The 24773-nt window shown below is 38.1% G+C and overlaps 4 protein-coding genes across 10 annotated transcripts in view; 2 read left to right on the top strand and 2 right to left on the bottom strand.

Annotated features, from left to right (window-relative positions):
• The first annotated feature begins 4140 nt into the window (after positions 1–4140).
• LOC117812875 (methyltransferase-like protein 7A) lies at positions 4141–6638 on the top strand. Its single transcript, XM_034683864.1, has 2 exons — positions 4141–4703; positions 6027–6638. The coding sequence occupies exons 1-2, from the start codon at positions 4209–4211 to the stop codon at positions 6258–6260; spliced, it is 729 nt and encodes a 242-aa protein (XP_034539755.1). The 5' UTR covers positions 4141–4208; the 3' UTR covers positions 6261–6638.
• Positions 6639–10658: 4020 nt separating this feature from the next.
• Positions 10659–13080, top strand: LOC117816380 (methyltransferase-like protein 7A). Of its 2 annotated transcripts, XM_034688619.1 has the most exons (3): positions 10660–10815; positions 10919–11225; positions 11760–13080. In XM_034688619.1, exons 1-3 carry the CDS (start codon positions 10751–10753, stop codon positions 11994–11996), a joined length of 609 nt encoding a protein of 202 aa, XP_034544510.1. In that variant the 5' UTR covers positions 10660–10750; the 3' UTR covers positions 11997–13080. The 2 variants fall into 2 exon arrangements, with proteins under 2 accessions (XP_034544501.1, XP_034544510.1); XM_034688610.1 differs by having other exon boundaries at positions 10659–11225.
• Positions 12293–17596, bottom strand: atf1 (activating transcription factor 1). Of its 6 annotated transcripts, none has more exons than XM_034688586.1 (8): positions 17405–17596; positions 16503–16603; positions 14962–15084; positions 14729–14826; positions 14519–14649; positions 14007–14189; positions 13597–13744; positions 12293–13151 (listed from the first exon to the last, which is right to left on the bottom strand). In XM_034688586.1, the coding sequence occupies exons 2-8, from the start codon at positions 16596–16598 to the stop codon at positions 13007–13009; spliced, it is 924 nt and encodes a 307-aa protein (XP_034544477.1). In that variant the 5' UTR covers positions 16599–16603; positions 17405–17596; the 3' UTR covers positions 12293–13006. The 6 variants fall into 6 exon arrangements, with proteins under 6 accessions (XP_034544477.1, XP_034544456.1, XP_034544470.1 ...); XM_034688565.1 differs by having other exon boundaries at positions 13597–13750; positions 17405–17595; XM_034688579.1 differs by lacking the exon at positions 17405–17596 and adding an exon at positions 17244–17347 and having other exon boundaries at positions 13597–13750.
• A 2060-nt stretch (positions 17597–19656) lies between these two features.
• The window catches only part of dip2bb (disco-interacting protein 2 homolog Bb), a 51225-nt gene continuing 46108 nt past the window's right edge, over positions 19657–24773 (bottom strand). The window contains exons 34-38 of the mRNA XM_034692047.1: positions 24487–24544; positions 24319–24393; positions 24057–24231; positions 23736–23859; positions 19657–22747 (exon numbers count right to left, since the gene is read on the bottom strand). Of these exons, the coding sequence (XP_034547938.1) occupies positions 22495–22747; positions 23736–23859; positions 24057–24231; positions 24319–24393; positions 24487–24544 (685 nt within the window). The 3' untranslated portion in view covers positions 19657–22494. The remainder of the gene's footprint in view (positions 22748–23735; positions 23860–24056; positions 24232–24318; positions 24394–24486; positions 24545–24773) is intronic.

Raw genomic sequence — 24773 nt, 5'->3', positions numbered from 1 at the left:
CCCCTGTCCTATCCTCTGAGAATGAAGACATAAAAACAGAAAAATACAACTTAAAAAAAGACTACTGTACTATAAATGGTCCACGTGTGCAGTTCTGAGGAGAAAAAAAACACAAACTATTCATAAAAGCTGTCAGCAATCTCTTTCAACAAGAGGTCTGAGGGCTTCAACCTTCATCATGAGGATGGAAGATTTGACACCTTCAGTATTTAGAGAGTGACCCAACAATGTCTCCATCTTGTGGAGATTTTAAGAACTGCTGCTTTGAGTCGAGAGGGATTCAAGTGGTTGGCAAACACTTGCATAATACAGTTGTGATCAAATAGTCAAATTTCAAGGTCAAGGACTATTTGGTAACTGAAGCATGTAAGTGGCAGCCATGATAAAAGCTGGTCAAAATCTAGAGAGAGGATAGAGAAGCATGCATTCTCCCTTGTTGTATCTATTTTGGCAAAGGATACACTAAAACCTTTTTTCTGAATGTGAATGAGATCATGTCCTCCCAAAATTTAATGTAGCAGCTACCCTTAAAGCAGAAATATTGGAATTAAAAAAAAACCTATAAATACCTTATTTATACAGTCTATGATACATACATCCAATAAGCCATGGACGCAATGGACATCGTTTTTGGACTGTTAGGGTGAAGTCTGGTTCAAAATGGACAAGTTGGGGTACTGGGTAATACATTTGCTATATAATACTGACAGATTGTTTATTGGATGTTGAGTTAATGTGTAACACATTGTTTTGTAATCATTCATCCAGCTACTTTCCAGTTCAACCTTTCACCACAGTGAGCATGGTAATTAATGAACTACATAGACACACTCCTTTTTATCCTTATATCATAGTGTGCTGTGCAAAGGCCAGAGAATCATGATATAGAGCCAGACTACAGTCTGGAACTGTCCCATGAAAACTTAAGGGGGTCATGGACTTGAGGCAACTTTGAATACAGTATTGCATGACACAACCTAAACTCAGATGAAATGTTGAACATGGATTACAGATTCAGTGTAAGTTTAGCTAGTTACAGTGAGCGCCCCATACACAGACAATTTAGCCCTCATCACTGTTGTGGTTTGCTCAATTCCAGGCCATGAACCTTTGCTGCTTGTCATTCCCACACTCTACTCCCTACATGTTTCCTGTCTCTCTTCAGCTGTCTTACCCACGATAGGCACTAAAGATTACAGACACTTAGTATTTACAAGACCCAGAGGGCTAGATTACTGATTTTGGCAAATTTATTTCAAATAAATGTTCACTCCTCACATCTGAGACTGGTCCAAATAATGACTTAGCTTAATGTAAAGCGTAATTACTGAGCCAGGACAGTGATTCTTATGTTCCAAAACGTTTTTTTCGACAATCTTTAAAATGAGAAAGTCCAAATTTACACCTGAAAGCCCCCCAATAGTTTACAGTAGGCTATGAAATAAGTGACAGATCTGTAAATCAGTAACCACCACACCACGATTCTCTAAAACAAATTCTTCATTTCTACTTTTAGTCTGTTATGGATAAGTTGCAGTTTCATTCTGGAAATGTTCAGTTAGCTTTAGACCCTAGAGGTGACTTTTAGAACATCTGCAGTTTATACTGTCTTTAAAAGACTGCTTTTTCTTCATAGACTTTGATTGTTTGGTGTAAGTACGAGTGTGATGTTGACCTTCTATAATGCTGTCATAGGAAGTCTGATCAGATATGGGATGGCAGCCTGATTTGACCCTCTATCTGTTCAATATAAATCTAAGATCTTTTTTTTTTTTTAAATATGCCATGAAAGTGATTGGTAAGAAAAATGACCTGTCCTTTCAAGCTATCTTTGGAAGAACTGTTGTCAATCAGGCACAAAAAATCTTGAAGGACTCTTCTCATGTCCTTTATTCAGAATATGAATTATTGCCCTCTGGAAGACGGTTCAGAGTGAGCAGATATAAAAGTAATTACTTCAAGCTCTCCTTCCTCCCTACTTCCATCACTCTACTCAACAAACAATCTGCACCAACATAATGCTCTAGCATGAGTATGAGGGGTCACTTACTCAGCACTAATGTTAATATGACATTGCTTTTTACTCCCATATTGGTATCTTATTGATATTTATTGTATTTACTGTATTATTGGTATTTGCTGTGTCATTGGTATGCCACATGTTTTATTTATTTTGACAGTGGGCATGTTATTGTATATTGGTATGACGAATGAATGTATTCATTATTGACTGTGGGTGATCACACTCCAGTCCTTATTCATGACAAAAACATCTGTCAGGTCGGCTCCTACAAATATTTAAGTTTCCACCTGGATATTAAGTTCAGCTGGGAGACCCACATTGATAACCGGTGTTCCCGCATACAGCAAAGATTGTACTTTTTACGTCGGCTCAGGGTGTTTGGTGTGAATCAGCAGGCTATGTTTTTGTTTTATCAGGCTGTACTGGAGAGTATCATTAGGTATGGGATGACAGCATGGTACGGTAACCTCTCTGTTCAGCTCAAAACCAAACTCTCTCGCCTGGGGCAGACTGCCATGAAGGTCATAGGGAAGACTGGCAACCCTTCCCTTCAGGCCATTTATGAGCAGTGTATTCTTGGGCAGGCCCAGAGAATACTTGGAGACCCGTTGCACATCCTTTACTCTGAGTATGAACTTTTACCATCTGGAAGAAGGTACAGAGTCCCCAAATGTAAATTGAATCATTTTACGAACTCCTTTGTACCAACCTCTATCAGAGTTTTAAATAGTAAATAGCCTGTTAGGGTGGGGACAGTGTCATGGTGCTCTCTCTTTAAGAGTATGCTGTGTTGTATGAATGTGTATTATTGTATGGGGCGCCGTTTGTAAAGTTGTGCACACCGAGTGATTTTTTGAAAGTCACTTTTTTTTATCACATTTAGAGGAATATTTGTGATCTTCTTCACATTTAATTTTGTTGTGAAAAATATATTATATATATATATATGAAGCTTTAATTTTGGTATTTCCGCTGGGCTGCAGTGTGAATTTGCATATCAGCTAAATATTTAGGATCGCAGAGCTACATTTAGATTTAACATTTAACATTTAGATTTAGATTTAGCACTTAGATTTAACATTTAGATTTGGATTTAACATTTAGATTTAGATTTAACATTTAGATTTAAATTTAACATTTCGATTTAGATTTAGCATTTAGATTTAACATTTAGATTTAGATTTAACATTTAGATTTAACATTTAGATTTACATTTAACATTTAGATTTATATTTAACATTTGGATTTAACAATTATTTTAACTTAATATATTTTTCACATCAAAATTAAATATGAAAAAGATCACAAATATTCCTCTAAATGTGATTTAAAAAAGGGACTTTTAAAAATTCACTACATTTTTATGACGTTTGTGGAGAAATGTCGCCCCATATTATTGATTGTACTTTTGTTATTTATTTATGTGTTCTTGTGTCATTGTGGTGATTTCTGTAGGAGCAGGTAACATGTGCAGCACTGATGTCAAAGACAAATTTCCCTACAGGGACAATAAAGTACATCGTATTGATTGTGAGCAGCACTGCACTTTGTCCATGACAAATTTTCCCTCCTTATCTTAGTGACATGACAGATATTACAAAGACAGACGAGCTCAAATGATGGCTAATGCCAATCACTGTATGCAGATGGTGAGCCAACATATGTTTGTGTTGAAAGGGTTGGAACCACCTGATACTCAGCATTAAGGTGCAGGGGACACTTTGCTGATTAAAGCACGTGTGAGAAAAAAAAGACAACGCTAGCATGCAAGCACTGGGCGCGTTAGGTTATTATGTGCTATAGTGTGCTGTGACATACACTTTTATTTTGAAGTTAGCGGGTTAGCATTTCCACTAGCAAGTCTTCAATGTAAGGTGAATAAAAAGTCAAATGTAGGCGACGTTTGACCACGTGTGTTGTGTTTAATGTGATGCGTGGACACTCAATATAGGAGTACAAGGCTAACAGAATCATGGGAAGTACAGATAGCTTCGTTGGTGTCCTCTCGTCTCTTTAGCTTGACGTCCAGAGAGCTCATTTTTACACGTTCGTTCATAGTTGTCGACTTTTATTTTCTAAATGTAACCGGAAATCCCCTCTGAGGTCTTTGAGACTATAAAGTCCAGTTAACTTGACAGCTGACTACCATTAAGACCGGACGCCACGCTGATCCGTGCCAGCCATAATGGCCCTGTTGATGCGACTCTTAACTTTGGTGGTTAATGTATTATGCTTGCCTCTCCACCTGATGGAAGCGACCGGTCTGTATCGAATATACAAGTATATCTTCCCCGCTTGTTTATATCGTTGTTCTGTAATGTACAACAAGAAAATGCACGACAAGAAGATGGAGCTGTTTCGCAGCCTCCCACACTTCAAAAAACCTGGCAAGCAACTCACAGTTTTAGAGATTGGCTGCGGCACGGGCACGAATTTCAAGTATTACCCAGCAGGTTGCAAGGTGATCTGCACTGACCCGAACCCCAATTTTCAGAGGTATCTTAAGTCCAGCATGGCCGAGTGCGACCAGCTGATATATGAAAGGTTTGTGGTGGCATCGGGGGAAGACATGGGGTCAGTTGAGGACGAAACGGTAGACGTTGTTGTCTGCACCCTGGTGCTCTGCTCTGTCAACGACATCCCGCAAACCCTGCGAGAGGTGCACCGCATACTGAGACCAGTGAGTCATCTGTCACTCCTGTATTTTATAACTACAAGATGGTGTTCTGCAGCTAGCCTAAGAGCTACTGTGGCTACTGTTCAAATAATAATGCTACTGTGATGATGCAACAGTAAAAGTAAACACAGCAGAGAGTATTCCAATCATGTAAAGCAGCTATACAAACTATTTTACAGAGTTGTTCCAGTCACTTTTGGATGAAAAGGTGTCAAACATTTGCTGGTTCTTGTATTTTCATTGAGAAGATTAGTAACTTGTTTTAGTAATTTTTTTTTTTTTTTTTTTTTTTTTTAAACCTTTATTTAACTAGGTGAGTTAATTCAGAACCAACTCTCATTTGCCATAACGACCTGGGCAAGAAGGCAACACAGGTGGCATGACAATAAATGAAAGACAAAACAAAAAACAGAGAGACCTAGAGACAGAACAATACAATACAAAAATATGACAGCAGTGAACAACTTAAAAGCAATTTAAAAGCAAGTGCAGTGATGTTGAGTTATGGGGTGTATTGAGTTTTTGAAAGTGGCGAGTGGAATGAGAGAGGTCAGCTTTAGGGATTGTTGCAGGTGATTCCAGTCATTTGCAGCGGAAAACTGGAAGGAGGTGTGACCAAAGGAAGTCCGGGCCTTTTTTTTTTTAAATAAAGCATCCTTGAGTTTGGACTTTACAAAGTCTGGAGCCATATTTGCCTCATCCATCTTGTTAATGATGGATTTAAATTCATGAAGATCAGAACATGTTAATAATCCTAATTGGAAACAAGAAATCATGATTTTGAATAGCACAGTTCTCCAGACAGAACAGTTAATAGTTAAACTGTAAAATGTTCTACTTAGTTTAATATGAGTGACAAGAATGTCTCTTGATTATGATCTCTATTCAAGTTATAAAAAGGCTGATGAGCTTTTTAAACTTCCTAAAATCTATATGACTCATTAAAGTGGCCTTTAATGGGCAGATACAGTGAAAGCTGATTCTCTGTGCAACAGCAGTTTAAGGTTTTATCTTTTTATTGTTTACAGTAGATTACATTTTACCTCAAATGGCTGCAGCATTAGTGTATACTAAATATATCCACTGAAACTGATTTTTCCCATGCATACACCCTTTTTATCTTTGACCTTTGAGTTTACATAACAGCAGTGTTATAACAAGGTTAGTGTGCAAATAGGTCACAGTCTATTCTCTTAGACATTGTTTTTAAAGTGTTTCTGATTCACCAGAGTTCTCAAGTGTCTGGAGTTTGTCATGTCAGTGAGCCTTAAATGGAAGAGCTTTTTGAGAAGTGCATTAGATTAATTGAAATATCTTTCTCTGCAGGGGGGAGCCTTCTTTTTCATGGAGCACGTTGTGGCGGACCCCTCCACCTGGTGTTACTTCTTCCAGCATATCCTCCAGCCTCCATGGTACTACTTTGGTGATGGATGTGAGGTCATCCGGGAAACTTGGAAGCATGTGGAGGCAGCTGGGTTCTCTGATCTGAAAATGAACCATGTCGAAGCACCACTTGTCTTCATCATCAGACCACACATCATAGGCTATGGTGTTAAATAGATTCTCTAGATTTAGCTTTGCGGTGAGCTTGCCCCCTAATCAGCATTAATTTACTAAGCACTAAGTGTCTCTTTGTGACATGATTCGCCCACAGTGATAGAGATTTACTTTGATACAGATTTATTTTGATATTAGAAAAGCATTAACCCTTATGTTTTGTGAAGACAATTAACTTTAGGGCACAAGATCAAACATTTATATAGATGGCACACAATAGTAGGTTTGTATTTGCTGTTTAAAGTGAAAATATATTGCGTTTATTGTGATGTTTTATCTGTCTATCAATCTAATAATCCAATTTCTGTTGGTATTAATCTCATAGCTACTATTCAATCAATTTATGTCTTTAATGACTAGACAATTATGTCAATAAAACATATTTTTCCAAAAAAATCATTGTGGTAATCATTTAATTGACTTATTTTGCATGTTTCATTTTTCTTTTTAAGCAATGACCTCAGAAATGAAAGTGTATGCAAAAAAATAAATAGAATATCATAGAAAAGCTATTTATTAGAGAGTTAAACTTTCACATATTTTACATTAATTGCATGTTACGTATAACACCTATAACACCAAAGCTAATAGCTCATGAAAACCAGAAATCCTGTCTCTCAAATTATTAAATTTTTTCTTAGATCAATTAAAAATGAAATACAATATGATGGTACATTTTTGGAAAGCATGTTTATTTGTCCTCTTAATACTTGGACTGGACTCCTATATCACAAATTTCTGCATCAATGTGGAGTGGGGTTGAGGCTATCAACCCTGTGGCACCACTGAGGTGCTACTTGAAGCCTAGATTCTTTTCATAGCAGCCTTCAGCTTGTCTCTATTTTTGTGTCAGGTGTTTCTCATCTTCTTCTTGACATATATCTCATTGATGCTCTTCCAGTTTCAAGACAGGTGGGTTGGTTGGTCAAACCTAGCACAGTAATATCATGGTCAGCAAACAATTTGATACTAGTTTTGGACTCTTGGATGTCTTACCAGCAAATGGAAGCATGAAGTGCACTAAAATCTCCTGGTAGACATCTGTATTGACGACTTCAAAACACAGTGGACCGGCAGATAACATGGTGCTACAGACTGTGGAAACTTCACACTGGACTTCAGATACCTTCTCCACTCTTCCTCCAGACTCTAGGACCTTGATTTCCAAAGTAAATGCAAAATTTGCTTTCAAACAGAAACAACAGCTTCAGAACACTTCGCAACAGTCCTTTTTTTTCCTTAGACCAGGTAAGACTTTTCTAACGTCTCTATTACAGGAATGACTTGATATTAGAAATGTAACAGTTGTAAACCCTTTCCTAAAGAGGTCAGTGCATGGGGGCTCTTGATGCCCTGAAACGAGCCTCAGACAATTCCTTGATCATCCTCTGGATCAGGGGTTCCCAAACCTTTCAGCCTGCGACCCCCAAAATATAGATGCCAAAGACTGGTGACCCCCACTGTCCCTCAAAGGGATTTAATGTGGCTTCATTTAGCTGGTCTGCAGAAAATGACCCTACCTATATGAGCATGTGGCTGTGCTTCCTGTGCCTCTATGAATTAACCTACTGCTACTGATGCTTTTGATAATTACCTGTTCACTAACCTGAAACTTATATTAGGAGTCATCTGGCAAAAAGAAAGGCAGACGACTCAATACTTCTCTATTTTCAAGGTTTTATTTCCAGTTTAGCTACATTTTTTGTTGATATTTTTTACAATTATGGGTAAAATGTACTATTTTTAGATAACTTGTCATTCAACTTTTTTATTGACTTTTTTCAGTATGTCTTTGTTCACCAGAAGTTAAAATATATATATATAAGTAATACAAAACCAACAAAGAGAAGAAAATAAATAAATACAAAAAATAATAATAATAAACAGTACAAACAAAAAGGAATATAGACATAAGAAAACAAGGTCAATAAACACAAATAAATAATAATAAATATTTTTAGATAACTTAAAAAATCCTGAAGATATGTCACTCCCCCGTTTGTATCTTGCGACCCCCTAGGGCAGTGGTGTTCAAACTTTTTTCAAAGAGGGCCACATTTGATGTCAGAATACCTCAGGGCCAGCGGCTCCTACTGAGACTTAGTAATCATAAAAGTTATATATGAAATCTCTATTTTATAACAATTTCTTTCTTTATTTTTTTCAATAAATCAGTCACTACGAAGTCCTCAGTTCTCCACAAGCCACATAAACGTTAGCAAACGTCTTCTTCTGGATGAAAATGATTTTCATTAGGGTCGGGCAATGTGGGAAAAATATTGTTTCATTATTTTCCTATGGCAGGATCACGATCTGGATTTCATCACACTAATTTTTCATGTTGTTTTTAAGACTTTTCTGACCAGCAGACGACATTTTAAGAACAAAATAATTATTTTCCTGAGTTCTCAACAATTATTATGCACCAAATTTAGCCTTTTCTGTACAATTTATACATACATAATTTGTATCTTGTCTTGTGTCCTCTTTTGTGTCTTCAGAACTTTTAGTGTTCATCAAGAACATTTTCACATCATGATGAAAACATTAATTTGAAAACCTGTCAACTTCAAGAGTTCTTGTGTTTCTTCTTTATTGCTGTCTTGCAGAATTCCCAGTGCTTTAGCTTTAGACAGGTAGTCCATATGAAGCTTTTTGAGACAATTCTGGATTTACTTTAGTTTTGTTTGTGCACTTGAAAGAAACTGCAAATGTACAGATGATTCAGAATGTGATTAATTTCTATGCTATAAATAACACAATTTAAGATGGAAGCTTGGGGCCATAAATAAATGGACCTTGGGCCGCGATTGGCCCCCGGGCCGTACTTTGGAAATGCCTGCCCTAAGGGATCCTGACCCACACTTTGGGAACCCCTGCTCTTGTTAACAGTCAAATCAGCCGTCTTTCTCTTTAAGTTTCTAAATGGATGAGGGAACGTCACCTACAGCTCAACCTGTCCAAGACTGAGCTTATTATCATTCCAGCCAGTCCCACCGTGGACCCACAGATCAATATCCAGTTTGGATCTCAAAACCTCATGCCCACTAAGTCTGCCCGATATCTGGGTGTAATGATCGATGACCAGCTAACCTTCAGGGTTCATGTTGCCTAGATTGCTCTGTCCTGCCGTGTTGCCCTCTATAACATCAAGAGGATCAGACCCTACCTGACAGAACACGCAACACAGCTTCTGGTTCAGGCTCTTGTAATGTCACGCATTGACTACTGCAACTCTCTATTGGCAGGCCTCCCTGCATGCAGTTAAACCTCTGCAAATGATCCAGAACGCAGCAGCACATCTGGTCTTCAACCAGCCTAAGACAGCTCATGTCACTCCCCTGCTCATTTCGCTACACTGGCTTCCAGTTGCAGCTCGCATCAGATACAAAACTCTAATCATGACTTACAAAGCAGTCACCAAAACCGCTCCAGTTTACCTGGAACCCCTCATCCAGGTCTACTGCCCTTCTTGCCCGCTACGCTCAGCCTCTGAAAAGCGCCTAGTGGTTCCAGCACATAAGGCCTCAAAATCACTAGCTCGACTCTTCTCTTCTGTTGCCCCTAAATGGTGGAATGAATTGGCCAACTCCATTCGATCTGCAGAGTCCCTCTCTACTTTCAAAAGACAGCTAAATACCCAGCTCTTTGGGAAGCACTATGCACTTAGCTAGACTGTTCTCCACTGTTGTCCCCAGTGGCAGATCATGTCTTCCAGCTACAGTTGACTCACACTGTCCTGCTCTACTCTGGGAATCTGTGTTCAGCTCTTGAGTGACCCAGCACTTGGTACTTTGTTCATTATTGTGGTGAGGTTAATTGTTGATGAAGATAATGGAAGGTCTTAAATGGTTTGGTTGCTTCATTGTAGATGTTCCTTATTAAAAAAATGTTTTTTTTTAATTCCTTACTTACTTTTGTGTATTGCCTTTACATTGCTTGGCAGTACCTCCACCAAATTGACTTGAAGCCCTTTGTTACTCTTACTGATCTTGTTTCCTCTTGTCTAGATCTGTGTTTGTGTTGTTCTTGTATGTCTGCACTTTGGATAAAAGCGTCTGCTAAATGACATTGTAACATTGTAACAAGTGTACTGAACAACAGAGGCATGGAATTTGCAGAATTTGAAAAGTGATCAAACTCGTTTGAGTTCCTGTTTTTATTGTAGGCTGCAGGCTAATTATCCTTACTTAAATCTGAAGCCACCTGAATGACGAATAATGTGTTTTCTTTACACTTTCTTAAATGACTGGTGGAAAACATTGATTTTGTTTCACGAGATTCCCATTTTTTGACATGCACCTGTTTTTTATACAGTCTATGGTTTTCACCCCAAGTACTGCTGTCTATTTGCGCCATCTAGTGGTGAACGTGCGATATGAACATCCTCCTTAAGGTATTAAGACTGTAATCTTTTGATCTTCAAAGGTGCGTCTCCTAGAGCTTTGATTACGATTAGCCGGGAAGAAAATGAAGTCCATCCTCATGAAAATATGCAGATTTTTTTGTTTTGTGTTGACTTTACCATTATTAACGTTGAAGATCATTGGTCTGTGCGGTATGTACAAACGCGTATTTCCCTTGCTGGCATACAACATCACATTTTCCTACAACGAAAAAATGCATGAATTGAAGAGAGAGCTTTTTCGAAACGTCGGCAGGTTTGCAAACACCGACGGGACGCTCCGGCTGCTGGAGATCGGCTGTGGCAGCGGGGCAAACTTCAACTTTTACCCCTATGGCTGCACGGTGATCTGCACCGACCCGAACCCGCACTTTGAGAAGTATCTACGGCTGAGCATGGACGCAAACCCGCACCTAACGTATGATACGTTTGTAGTGGCGCGTGGGGAGGACATGGAAGCAGTGAAGGACGAGTCCGTGGACGTGGTGGTTTGCACCTTGGTTCTGTGTTCTGTTAGCAACGTGCTGCAGGTGCTGCACGAGGTGCGGCGCATTCTCAAACCAGTGAGTTCATTGTGCTGCCTTCAAGTGCTGTAGGATTTTATTGTTTTTATCTGTATGCTAAAGCAGTGATTCTCAAATGAGGGTACGCGTACCCATAGGGGTACGTGGGAGTACTGCAAGGGGTACGTGACAAATGTTTAAAAAAAATAAATAAATAAATTGCATCACAATAAATTAAAAAAAAAAATCTGATTAAAGACAACTTTATCAAGAGCATTTAATTTTTATTTTAATGCAACATCAAATAGGGCACTATTTCCAAATTGAACATATTCATTCATAAAATATATTCTTTGCAACCCCCAGGGTGGGGTTGGTTGTAAATGGGAAGACATAAGGAGAGGAAAAGAAATGCACTTAAATATAAAGGAAATGTGCTTTCAAGGGATAAGTAAGTCAAGGGATAGTTCAGGGTTAGTTTTTTCTTTTCAGTTCATCCCTCTAATCTGCCTTTAACAGTTTCCCTTCAAGCAATTAAAAAACTTACAGAACTTGATTTGCTGTCGTAACCTGCTTCTGTTGCCTCTGTTTCAGGGCGGGGCCTTCTACTTTTTGGAGCATGTCGTCTCTGATCCCTCCTCCTGGACATACTTCTTGCAGCATGTGCTCGAGCCTCTCTGGTATTATCTTGGGGATGGATGTATGATCACAAGAGCAACATGGAAAGACCTAGAAGCAGCTGGTTTCTCTGAACTTCACCTAAAACACATTGAGGCATCCGAGGTGACTCTGATGATAAGACCACATATAATGGGATATTCCATTAAATGACTGAAGGGGGAAACTTTACATTTCCCTGGAATACACTTATCAGATATTTTACTGGCAGCTTACCCATGCCCAACTTTGACATATTTTGACAGTTTGTTGTAGTTATTAGTAAATATATATTTGGTTCTCTGCTAACATTTCAGCAAGGCAAATAGTCCAAAGATTATTATATTTGGGAATGCAGAATTTGTCAACCAAATCAGCCAAAAAGATAAAATGAGATGGCATTGTCTACACCCCCTTAAGGTAAGATCTGCTCACATTTTCATTGACACAGCTCAAAAATAGACTTGCCGAATTTTTGAGTGAAAATATATTTATTTACTTACAGAATCAGCAACATTTCATACACTGTTTGTTCTTCTCCCCCACCCCTCCCAAGATGTACATAATAAATATTACCTGGACACTGTGCTTCTTTTTTCCCTGATTGTCTAAGTAACTGCCAAGAAACAACCAAACACCACTTGATGTCAGCGTTTCTGTTACCCTTTATATTCCATTGCACACAAATAAGGAATGACAGTTGTAACATCTCCTTTGCAGGGAAATGAGGGAAATGGCTGGTTCACAAAATAAAGAGGAATTGTGTCTGAGTGATAATTTGTACAGCCAAAATCCTGCAGATGCTGTTAGAAGATTATAAAAAAAAGTTCAACAGCGACATTTTTAAGAACACAAGACAAAAAAAGAAAAGGGATACAATTAGAAACTGAGACTCAAAGTTAAAGCTCATAAATTTCAAACCTCCCAGTATTAAAAATGTACACAACTATAAATGTTATAGCATTAGCAAATTTTAAAAAACAGCAGGTGGAAAAATGGCCGATTTCTTGTTTGTTTGTGAGTATATTTTACTGCCATCATATGTCACTTCTATATCAAACAGTAAAAAAGAGAAGGGTCTCAGCCTGAAATGAAGTGTTCCCAGAAACCCTGTTCATGTCCCACTGGCTGAGCTGTGATGCTCCCACATTTTGTATCAATCTCTGAGCTTTATCTCAAACAGTTTATCCTGTTTTAACACAATAAAGGTCCTTTAATGTTTTGAGTTCTTCAATAAGGGTCTTGTTTTGGTTTTCAAGAACAGCTACACGGTTTTCCAGGCATTTGACATATTCTTTTTTCTTTCTTCGACATTCACGGGCTGCCTCCCTGAAACAGGAGGAAAAGTGCAGTTAGTCTAACTAAAAGATGGGTGTGCCTCCAAAAATTCACAGTACTATACTGTCTATTTCTGTTAAGTAAGACTACTTGAAAATACCTTCAAAGACAATTATTTCTCAGCCAAAAGCTACAGGTTTGACAGTAATACATACTTACTTAACATTTTATTAAAAAAAAATTTTTTTTCTGTTACACAGAATAACAGTATAAACTCAATCTCACACACCCCTTACATTACCATGCCATTTGTCTCTCCTGTAATGATCATGTATTGTCAAACAAGTAACAATTGGTTCAACTTTAGCATACTTATTTATAACCTGTCAACCAAACATCCAAGGCTGTGTCCGAGGGAGATGCGTTCCACACTTTGAACAATATAATTAGTTTGTATTTATTCAGTGGAATGAAGGAAAAAACAAAAGAAGCATACCTGTTTTTTGCAAGCCTGATTTCTCTCTTCATTGTTGGATCGTCACTCTTCCCCTGAGATAATCCCACAGGAGAGGTCATAACTACAGTCTGAGACAGGGAGCTGGATGTGGGCGCTGTGCGGATCTGGTATGCTTGCATCTCTCCTCCTGCACCTTAGAGGAACATGACAGTTGAATATAACATCAGGATTCATCCTAGCTATGCAACACAACATGCATCACCTGAAAGATCTCAATTATGAAGTTTTGACAATCAATATAAACTTTATACTTTATTTCATTTTTTTTTTTTTTTACCATGATTGCTCATAACATTTTCTGCCATCGACAGGAAATATAGTACGTTTGAATTTGTGGATTTAGACACTGACTTAATTTCATTTGTATTTTTTTGTCTGTCACTCCTCACCTTGTACAACAACCTGATTGCTAGGCACCAGTATCTGCTGGCCGTCAGGTGTCTGGGCATACTGAAGGATGGTGGTGCCTTGCTGGGCTCCACCTGAGTTCGTCATGGCAACAGTCTGTAGTCCCTGAATGCCATCCGACCCAGGTGTTGCAAGCTGGATCGTGCCATTAGCTGATATGGTAACTAGAATAACAAAGAGGGGGAATTAGAAGAGATAATAATAATAATAATAATAGTATCATTATTAATAATAATAACGTTTATCTATATAGCATTATCAAAAAACTGCTAGCAAGACATTCAGAATTTAAGAGGAACCACTTAAAGCTTCAGCTGAATATAAGGAAACCTAATAAAAGCAATAAAAACAAGGAGTGAATAAAAGAAAACCATGAATAAAGGTAATAATAAGAATTACTCAAGTGTCTCAACAGATTTCAAAGGTCTATGAACCTCATCATAGGGGCCACCCTCTTTCAGCCATATGCTATATAGAAGGGAGAAGTTCATACTGTACTGGCCGCTGCTGGTCTGGTAGATGGAGGTGGGTACTGTGACACCTGTCACTCCTGTGGATGCTGGGCTACTATCCTTCACCTCGATGTGTGTCACTTCTTCTGATGAAAGCTCATTCAGGATTTTTCTACAAAGTGAGAAGAGAGTTGTGTTGGTATTTATCTTACAACGTGTTGGGTCTGGGATTGAAGGGGTTTGGATTTTACCTGTATGACGGCCGCCTTGCCAGAATTTCTCTGGTCTTTTGAGTAGTAGTTCCACTATCTGATGAGTCCTGTGAATCGTCACTGTCTGAACCCAGGGCCTTTGGGGAGGGAGAGGGATTAACAAAGTGCATTAAGAATTATAAATTATGTATACAAGCTAAAGTAGACTAGTATAAAACAAAGCTATTGTTAAGAAATGAAGTTCAGTGCAAAGGAAAATCAGGGGGTCTCACCTGTACAATTTGCCCCTGAGGGGACTGAATGACTGAAGACTGTGCAGACTGGATCACTCCTTGTACCTGAAACTGACCGCCTGGCAGCTGTACAACGGCAACAGAAGAACCACCCAGTGACATCTGCAAAAATCCCAAAACAAAATTCTTAACCACAGAATGTCAGGTTTTTATCATAGAAATATCATTCAAATTAGGGCTGGGCAATATGGCCTAGAAAAAAAATCCCCGATTTTTTTTTATTCAAAAAACTCAATTTATGATTTTAATAGATTTTGTTTTTCTCCTGAAAATAGTAATAAAAGCAGTATAACTTTCAGCTAGATGTCTAGCTTGAAACAAAGCAGTACAACTTAAAGAGACTGAATTTTCCATCTCATGAAAATAATAATTTCTTTGACTGTGACATTAAGCACTATGAACCAAAACTACTTCAGAAAAGTAAAAATTAAAGTTCCCCCTCTGGAAAAAAAATGTGTCTTTTCTAGAATTAACCTCCTTGAAAACTAAATTCTTTATGCTATTGCTGAACAAAGATCAATTTCCCCATTGGGATAGATGTAGTGCAAATATATCTTTCATCAAACTTCACATTTTTGCAGATAAATAAAAGTGTGTCCTATATCGCTGAAGACATATATAAATAAAATAAACTGCAGGCGTGTGGTTTTTATCTTCAGTTTCAACATTTCAACTTAAATATTTATATATATACAGCGGAGTAGGTTACAGAGAAAATCTAGATTTTCTTTTTTTTAAATCACCTGAAACCAAAAATGCAAATAATCGATTAAATCAATTTATCGTACAGCCCTAATTCAAATGATGTGTAAAACAGTGTGGAAAGAGATCCAGAATTTCAAAACTAGGGGTTGCGTTTTGGTAATTTTTAGTCGATGAGCATCATTGCAGAGGGTGGAAATCTTTAAAAATAGATATGACTAATGAAACCCAAACCGTGTGACTTGATTTAACAGGGGATAAGAGAGCATATAAGTGTGCTTACTGTTTGATTAAGCAAGTGTTAGAAAGCAGTGTATAACTTTTTTCAATTGTTTCTGATTTATTAAGACCTATGAACCAAGACCAGTTTACAGCAGCAGATTACTTTTTACTGTCAACACCAATATGAGTCATATCCCAAAAGAGGATTAGATCACACTTCAACACAGATCTTAAATCTCCTTTTTTTTTAAATCACAATACTAGCTGACTAGTCTTTACAGGTTTTACTTAAACCAAATAGTAAGAGTGAACACTTACAATAATTCAAATGTAATTCAAAATCTGTATCCATGTTTTTGTGAGGAAGTTTTTCAAAGATAAGATGTCATATACTACATACATTGTCCAACTTCACTGATACTTCTAACACGACTTTAAACTAACTTTCAAAATCCATATCAATGCAGTCAAAGTCAAGCTTTAAGCATTGCATTCAGATTCAAAGTGGGGCATTATGAGAGCTTGAGTTTGGCCCTGAAAAGTCAGTACTCGTGATATATTCTTAATATAATTTTGAAAAGGGAACTATGAGTTACCTGTTGGGCTATCTGTGAGAACTGAGATGTGATGGTTGTGGGAATGGTTGCAGTCTGTGAATCAGTGCCATTGCTGCCCTGTTGTACTTCTTCCATAGTAACTGGGAACAAATAAATAAATAAATATTACTGTCTGACAATGGCTCTAATGTAACACAACAACTGCCTGTTGCGGGGTTGTCGTATGTAATATGCTGTGCAGCATTGTGTCTACAACTTTACTTCTTGATTTAAGTTAATTTGCAACGCTTCTCAATTAATGATGACTCGATTATAGAAACACAGTCTCTTACTTTAGTTATTAGTGGCTTTGAAAGTAAAACAAGTGACTTTACGCTACATTATGATCGACTTCCTCTTTGGCTCAGTCAGTTAGCCACTGCAGCCAATGTATCATGGACAGAGCTAGGCCCGACAATCACTACTATTAACTTATTATCCCCTTGAATGAAGTAAATGCTACATTTCACACAGTGGGAGACTTTTCCCTTGCCAGTCAAACACATGGAAATGAAAAGTCCTGCTCGGAGTCACTAGAAGGTTCGACCTCACCATCGTTGCCGTAGCTAGTTAACAGCAGCTAACTTTCAATAAAACGGATGTAAACCAAATTAAACCGTTAAAAATAACTGTTCAAGGGTCACAAAACGAGCCATCTGTCGTTCCTCTGGTTCCTAGGATGGACGAGCTTTTATCTCAATGAGCAAATATGTGTAACTCTGTCACTGGCACGCAAGTTACCGCGTCAACAGACGTCAGCGATACGGGGAGCCATTTAGCTAACTACTCCTTCCCTTTTCGTAAAACGGCGAGAAGTTGACGGAGCAAGAAGCCGCCATTATCGTCTGCTGCCGCGGACGGCCAGACGAGCACTGAGCACCGCTCAGTCAGCTAAAAATTACCTTTTCAAATGCCGCGTAACTGCTCTTGTTCACAGCGTGGAGTTCGTGAAAGTCGTGTATATACTTTGACACCAGAGATTCCTTGGAAAGTCACTTAGCAACTCTGGCTAACAGCTAAAAATACAAAGATGTCAGCTATAAAATAGCTGACTACTTTTTTTCCTAAAGGAAATGGGCGGGGCTGCTCGCCAAAGACACATTACGTAATTGCTTATCTGGGCTTTGATTGGTCAAGAGAGTTTAAGCAACTGGGAGATTCAAAAGACCTGTTACATCTGTCATACTTACCTTCCAGGGCTTTCTTCAGCATTAATTTATACACTAGACCAGGGGTTCCCAAAGTGTGGGTCGGGACCTCCTGGGGGGTCGCAAGACACAAATGTGAGGTCTTGAGCTTTCTTCCAGAATGCTTGTTTTTTTTTAAATTATCTGAAAATATTCAATTTTACCCATTATAGTAAAGAATATCAACAAAAATAGTAGCTAACCTGGAAATAAAACCTTGAAAATTGAAAATGTAATTAGTTTTTTGCCCAGATGACTCTTTTTAGTGTTAGAGAACAGGTAATTATCAAAAGCACCAGTAGCAGCCATTACAGCTGCCAAGAAATGTATTACATCTAAGTGGAATCATGTAGACCCTCCAAACATTATTCAATTGATTAATGGGGTCAATTAATGTGCTCCTTTGGAGAAAATAACCTATTCCCTATCCTGACTCACTCCCACATTTTAAATCTAAACTCAAAACTCATCTGTTTAAACTGGCTTACTCTATCTGACCACAACTCCACTGTCCATTCACTTAAAACTTTTTCAATTGTGTTTTATGTACTGTTTGTTATTTAAACTCTGTTTGTTTTTAATGTTGTAAGGTGACCTTGAGTGCCAAGAAAGGCGCCTATAAATAAAATGCATTATTATTATTATTATTATTATTATTATTATTATTCCATCAGAGGTAGCCCACAGCTGTTTCACAAGACCTGGGACCCCTGGATGGCCTATCTAGAGTCTGTTCAATACAATATTTAACTTATTGGTACTCGTACTTCATCTGTATTCAAATGTCAGCCGCCTGTATATGTGTGAGTAAGTTGTAAGGGGAAGATATATGTATGTTACATTGAAGATTGTGGGTGCAACTCTCCTTGTCATGTCATGGTTTTGCTCTTTGTTTTTGTTTTTGTTTTGTTTTTGTATTTTATGGTGTTTTGTAAACTGTTTGTCCGAATAAGAATGAAGAAAAATGAATAAACAGAATTTTCTAAAAAAAAAAAAAAAAAAAGCATCAGTAGCAGTAGGTTAATTCATAACAGCACAGGAAACACAGCCAAATGCTCATATAGGTAGGCTAATTTTCTGCAGACCAGCTAAATGAAGCCACACTTAATCACTTTGAGGGACAGTGGGGGTCGCCAGTCTTTGGCATCTATATTTTGGGGGTCACGGGCTGAAAAGTCTGGGAACCCCTGCACTAGACACCTATGCTTTAAAAACTGCATTATTGTGATGTATCATCCAGTGCTCTTTTAGTTCACTGGCAGTTATTTGTACTTTGAAATCCAGGGCTTTTAGATTCAAAACTCAGTTTTTTCTGGAGAAAAAGGCGGTTACAGTCTAAACTTCCAAAAAGTCAAGGAAGGCTCTTTAAATCTGCTTTGCAGCAACTCATAAGAACAATAAGGTTCGCTTAGACAGTAATATATCACTTATAATAATCCAACTGATTATTACCTAGGCCATTTGACACAATTTATTATTCCTTGTTTATTTCAGAAAATGGTGAAGATTTAACTACACAGTAAACAATAATATACTTTCCAAGTGTCTATTGTAGTGTCACAGTGACATATTTCTTCTTGGACCAGAGGCCACAGCACTTTGTTTGCAACTGTTTCCTGGATCTGTATTGAGTGGATTTTGACAAAAGTTGTAATCTTACTGTTAGTGTTACCTTGATGGGAGAAGTTAAGTGTATGAATGTTGTGCCAGTCTTTTTATAGAGCACAGAGACTGGTTCAATATTTTTGAGTGATGATTCCTGTCATCCATGTAGGTGCCAGTTTCTATAATTTTTGTAAGGGTAGGCCTATGATATTCTATTTACAGCACAGATCCTTCTTGATACCCATCACTTGCTCAAAATGAAAACTCAAATAGGCTTTTGCTGCCAGCGAGCTGTTTATTTGTTGGGGTCAATATCAGTCCCTCTTACAGCTAGCCAAACTTATAAACATCAAAACACCAGAAATGATTAAATGCTTTTGTTTATTCTGTATTTCTTTAACATAAAGTATAAAATAAAATACAACAAACCAAATAGAAAATAAATGAGAAAATGGGAAAGGGTGTACGTATATTCTTTACTATATAAGTTTCAACACCTCCCTAACATTGAAGATTAATCATGCCCTCATGGAGAAGTTTAGAGTTCACCAAATAATTAATATACAACATACCATGGGTTATACACAAATTATTGACAGAACAACTGAAGAAAGATCAATGCATTCTTAAAAACACTACTAGTTACATTTTATCAGTCCTCTGTTCTTGGTTAGTACAAAATGTATAAGCATCATGTATATTTCATCAGACTGTGCAAGCTTTGAAATCAAATTGCACCGTCATTGGGATTGCATAGTGTGTAGGAACTCTGACAGAGAAAAAAGAGTGGAAACCAGAGGAAGCCCTTATAGACTTCCTTGCTAAGCAGATAGATGGTGGATGGTTCTCAATAACCCCTCTTTCTAAATGTCTACATCTTATGGGTATTTTTCACAGATTGCACCAAGGGACCACCTGGTCCATCCCTGTGTTACGAGTTTTATTCCCTGAATATACTATTTTATACACGCATGTCTCCCCCACTTGTGCCACAATGAGATGTGCCTCAAGCTGCTTTCTCCTGTGCCTGGCTGAGCCATGCAAACATTCTGCTGCAAATATAAGAGGCAAAGATGAAGTACTAATAATGTTTCTTCAAGGTGGGGTTAAACTGGATGAAATTAAAAGTTAAGCAATATATCTCTACAGTGATTACCACATTTAATGTGACATAAAGTAGGGGTATTTGAATCAATCACAGTAGAAACCTACTGTCAGTACCACTAGTGCAAAGTGCAGTAACTGAATGGATCATGTTTATGTTTTACTTAAAACCATTAAAGATCTTTGAAATAATGTGTTTGGCGTGACTAAGTGTCAAATGGGACAGTTTTAAAGGTCCAAAAAAAGTCTATTTACATGTTAACATTAAGGGTCCATCAATGAAGTACAGTACAATCCAGTACAAAGAACTTAAAAATGATGGCAAGGAGCACAAAGAGAGCACAAAAAAGCAAATACATTGCAATATGCATTTTGACTCTTTTTTTTTTTTTCAAACATTTTCTATTTCATTGATTACTTTTCTTGCCAATAGAGGATGTGTCTAATGCGGCTCAGCTTTGCAACTGCATTAACAAGTGCTTATAAATCCAGTGACTGAGGACAGAAAAGAATCCAGATACACGATGACTTGCATCTATGGTGTACAGACTTACAGTGCCTGTTTGAATCTGTTCGAATTCCAAAGAATTCAAACCAAGTTGCACAAAGACAGAACACAGTTCAATGAACTCTCAAGAGTGAAGAGGAAAAGGGAAGGGCCAATCCCTCTTGAACACTTACTCTATTATGCAATACGAAACTGAGAGGAGTTAGAGTGTTAAGCAACACAAAGTACACTGGCAATGGATATTGGATGTGAGACAATTGTGGGCCTTTCTTTAACATTTTTACAAAAAACACTGTCTCCTGAAAACAGTCGTAATATTGGTATTAGCCTTCTCCTCACTCCTGTATTTTTATTTGCTGACAGGAAAGGTCCCTGGCATTAACAGTGATAGCCCTCCCTGTAAACTCTCAAAGCTCCACAGAATAATATATTCTCCTTAGCTATCCCTTATAATGCCTCATTGTTATAATAAAATAGACTTTTTTTTTGAGAAAGTGCAGTGTTACATCTATCCTGACTAACAATGCTTTAAAGTTATTCATTTTCATCCTCCAGCTAATATTCTGCTTCAGAAGTACTGCTGAGTCTTATTTACAATCTTCTTCCTGCTACTCTTTTTGTCTCTCAGCTGCCTCCACACACCATCAACTGAGGGACACAAGTCAAGTGTTTATACATTTGTACAATTAAAAATATCTATACAGTAGCGTACAGTATCTAAAATACAACAGGCCTTTATAAGTACAGTATAGAATATGGCCTCTTTCCTCTTTTGATTCCCTTCGGGTATCAGGATTTCCACTACTAGTCAAAACCAAAGGAGAATAAACAGTTGTTGATAATAGGCTCAATAAAAATTAAGTTAGGAATGTATGGCTGAAGTTTTGTAAGGCAGGAAAAATATTTGGGCAGGAAAGTTGTGAAAATCTATTTGGCTTCATTATAATGGGATAAAATAAGCTTTCCAAATAATGTACACAACCTGTGGCTGATTTATTACTTCTGTAATAGTTTGCGTTACTTCGCCCTCTTTAATCCATCCATGTAAGTGAGGACTGACAAGGGGTCTGCTCATGCGTTTGTGCGCGCTTCTTTAAAAGCTGCATGTAAAAAATATTTCAAGTTGTAGATATAAGTTTAGTAGCTCTTGAAGTCTGTGTTGACACCCACAAAGGAAAGTGTTTAAGAGGTTTGTGGAAGGAACAGAGACAGAAGATGGATTTTCACAAAGACATTAATATGGAATTTCAAAAGTGTTTTTGATGAATGTGTTGTTTTGCTCTCTCCCCAAAAAAGTGCAACAGAGGATTTTTTTTCTCTCTTTGTCATATGCAGTGCATTGTTTCTGTCTCATTTGCAAAATTCTATCTAAAAAAAACACAGTGAACAACTCCAAACATGGCAGGTCCAATCACAGACATGCAGTGGCCGAGATATGCTGGTGTTGCACAGGGCTAGGTGGTAGTATATGTGGCTCATGCTTTTCCTTTTCACCATCTGCCAAGCAGTGGTCAAATGCTGGGAGTGATGACAGAGAAGCATCCAGAACATGGATGACGGCTAAACAAGCCCAGAGCACCACAAGCCCTCACATGTTGTAAGCAACATAGATGGGGTCCAGCTGGTCGGCGAGGAAAGAGTCACGAAGGTGCATGCGTTGCTTCTCTCCCCTGGAGTTAATGGGTATGACCCCGGGGTCCACGATAACCACCACCCCCACGATGAGGTGATGCTCCTCCAGCACCACGTTGGTTATCAGAGGCACCAGGTCCAGTGCGTCCTGCTCTGAACCACACAGCTCTGACACCACCACCAGAAGGTTTGTCCACGTAAACACAGCACTGTGGGGAACAAGGGCAGGGTGACTGAGAATACAGAGCTCACCTAAAACAATGTTAAAGGAAAATATTGGACTAGTTTTACTAGTTTTTTGCAATTCACTTATGTTTGTTGTTTTGCTGAGAGTTTGATGTGAAGACTGATGTTCACTGTTTGTACACCAAAAAGCCAAAAGATACTACTACCCTTCAAAGACAGTAACCTAAGCTGGATTTAATTAATAATTTGTAAGGTACAATTTTGAAAATAATTAATACATTTTAAAAAAGTAAAGAAAAATGTGTTTTTTTAACAGTCAAGGGGAGACATGTATATCTTTGAGCTGACAGGTTTCTGTTTACCTTCACGCACAGCTAGGCTAGCAATTTACCTGTTTCCAATCTTGCATCTAAAATAATCAGTAGCCTTTTCTCCTATGAGACATTTTTCCAACAAACTTGAAAGGCTGACTCCAAACGGAGTTAAGGCCATGGTCTTGCCACCTTGGAAACAGCTACAGCCTGCCCAAATAAGTGTGCCTAGATGTCATTCAAATCAGCCATGTCTAACTCTTTGCCTTGAAAGAATCAAAACAGATGAGTTAAAAAGAAAAAAAACATCCCTCATACAGTTATTACGAATGCCATGAGGTATAGAAATCCAAACTGCTTTTTGTACGGACTGTAAACATGTTTGATTCTGCCAGGCAGTTCAATATTAGCTTTGAATGGGTTTATTATTCTTATGGAGCCAGCCTCTAGTGGACACTCAAGGAAATGCTCTTTGCACAAAAAAATAAATGTAGGAAAAAATGTATTTTTGTTCTTCAAAGATTAATTACACTGAACAGAAACCTGGTGCATGTAACAGCAAAACAGATAAACTCTTAATTACAGTGTAATAACATTACAATATGCTGTCTTTCCCACTTGCAAAATTCTCTGCTTTGTGATGGATATGATTTAACATGTAGTTTCCTAAAAAAAAAATTAAGTCCTTAAGTCCTCTCACCTCTCAGCAATACTGCGATGAGCCCGGGACACTGAGGTTTCAATATCAGTGGGGTGGTAGCGCAGCCCTCTCAGCTCCAAGGTCTCATCCAGCGAGCCCACCACAAAGAGAGCATCATGTCGATCTAAGCACAGACACACAACAACAATATACACTGAAAAAGGTGTGCAGACAAAGTAGAGGAAAATGTGTATGTAGCTAGCAGTGTGTTTATAGATGTTCATGTGGTTTTTAATATGTTTGTAACACACAACCTCTCTTGTAATCTACACATTGAGGTCTAATAGAGTCTAGACTTTATCTCTGTCAGGGTCTTTTTACCCCCACTGGCATCCAGCAGCTCAGTCCTCTTCACAAAGCCCAGGTATCCTGTCCTGGCCCATAAGGTCTGTGGGTCTCCAAAGCTGAGCTTAATGTTAAAGTGGTTGGCCTGTAGACTCTCCTCCCCGTAGATGGTGTAGTAGCCGCTGGCACTGTGAGGGCTGTTCACCCAGATCTGAGAGAGAGAAGCACACTCTGGTCACCACTGGTTTGAGAGGGATACTCACAATACTGTCATAATTGTCATCACAGCTTCTTCTACCTCGCCTAGATGAGAATCTCCAAGAGGACCTCTGGTTTCTGGATTCACGATTATCACCCGAACACCTGGAAGTATCTGCAGAGGAAACAAAGGAGTTAGCATGCAAGGATTTAACTATGAATTAACTAACTATGCAACAAGATGTAAATGCTGTATGTAGCATCTTACCTTGCCAGACTCCATAAGAGGAAGACTTTGAGGTGCTCCTCTTTCCACCAGCCTCACTCTGAAAAAAAAAATATCCCCCAAATTAAATACTTTACTATTCTTTTCTCCAAATTAGAATCATCAACATTATATTTTTAGTTCTCAGTTGAGGATATTTCGTGGTTTGTATTGCTTCATTGTTTTCACTGAGGATTTAAGATCTAAGGAATGCACTTTATCTGCTTGATGATGGAAACCTTTTTTAAGTTAGCATCAGCTGTTAGTTAAAGGCACTATGAGGAGTTTTT

The sequence above is a fragment of the Notolabrus celidotus genome, chromosome 1 (genome assembly GCF_009762535.1).
Source record: "Notolabrus celidotus isolate fNotCel1 chromosome 1, fNotCel1.pri, whole genome shotgun sequence".
In the NCBI taxonomy this organism is placed as follows: domain Eukaryota; kingdom Metazoa; phylum Chordata; class Actinopteri; order Labriformes; family Labridae; genus Notolabrus; species Notolabrus celidotus.
This window is presented reverse-complemented; position numbering and strand designations above follow the sequence as displayed.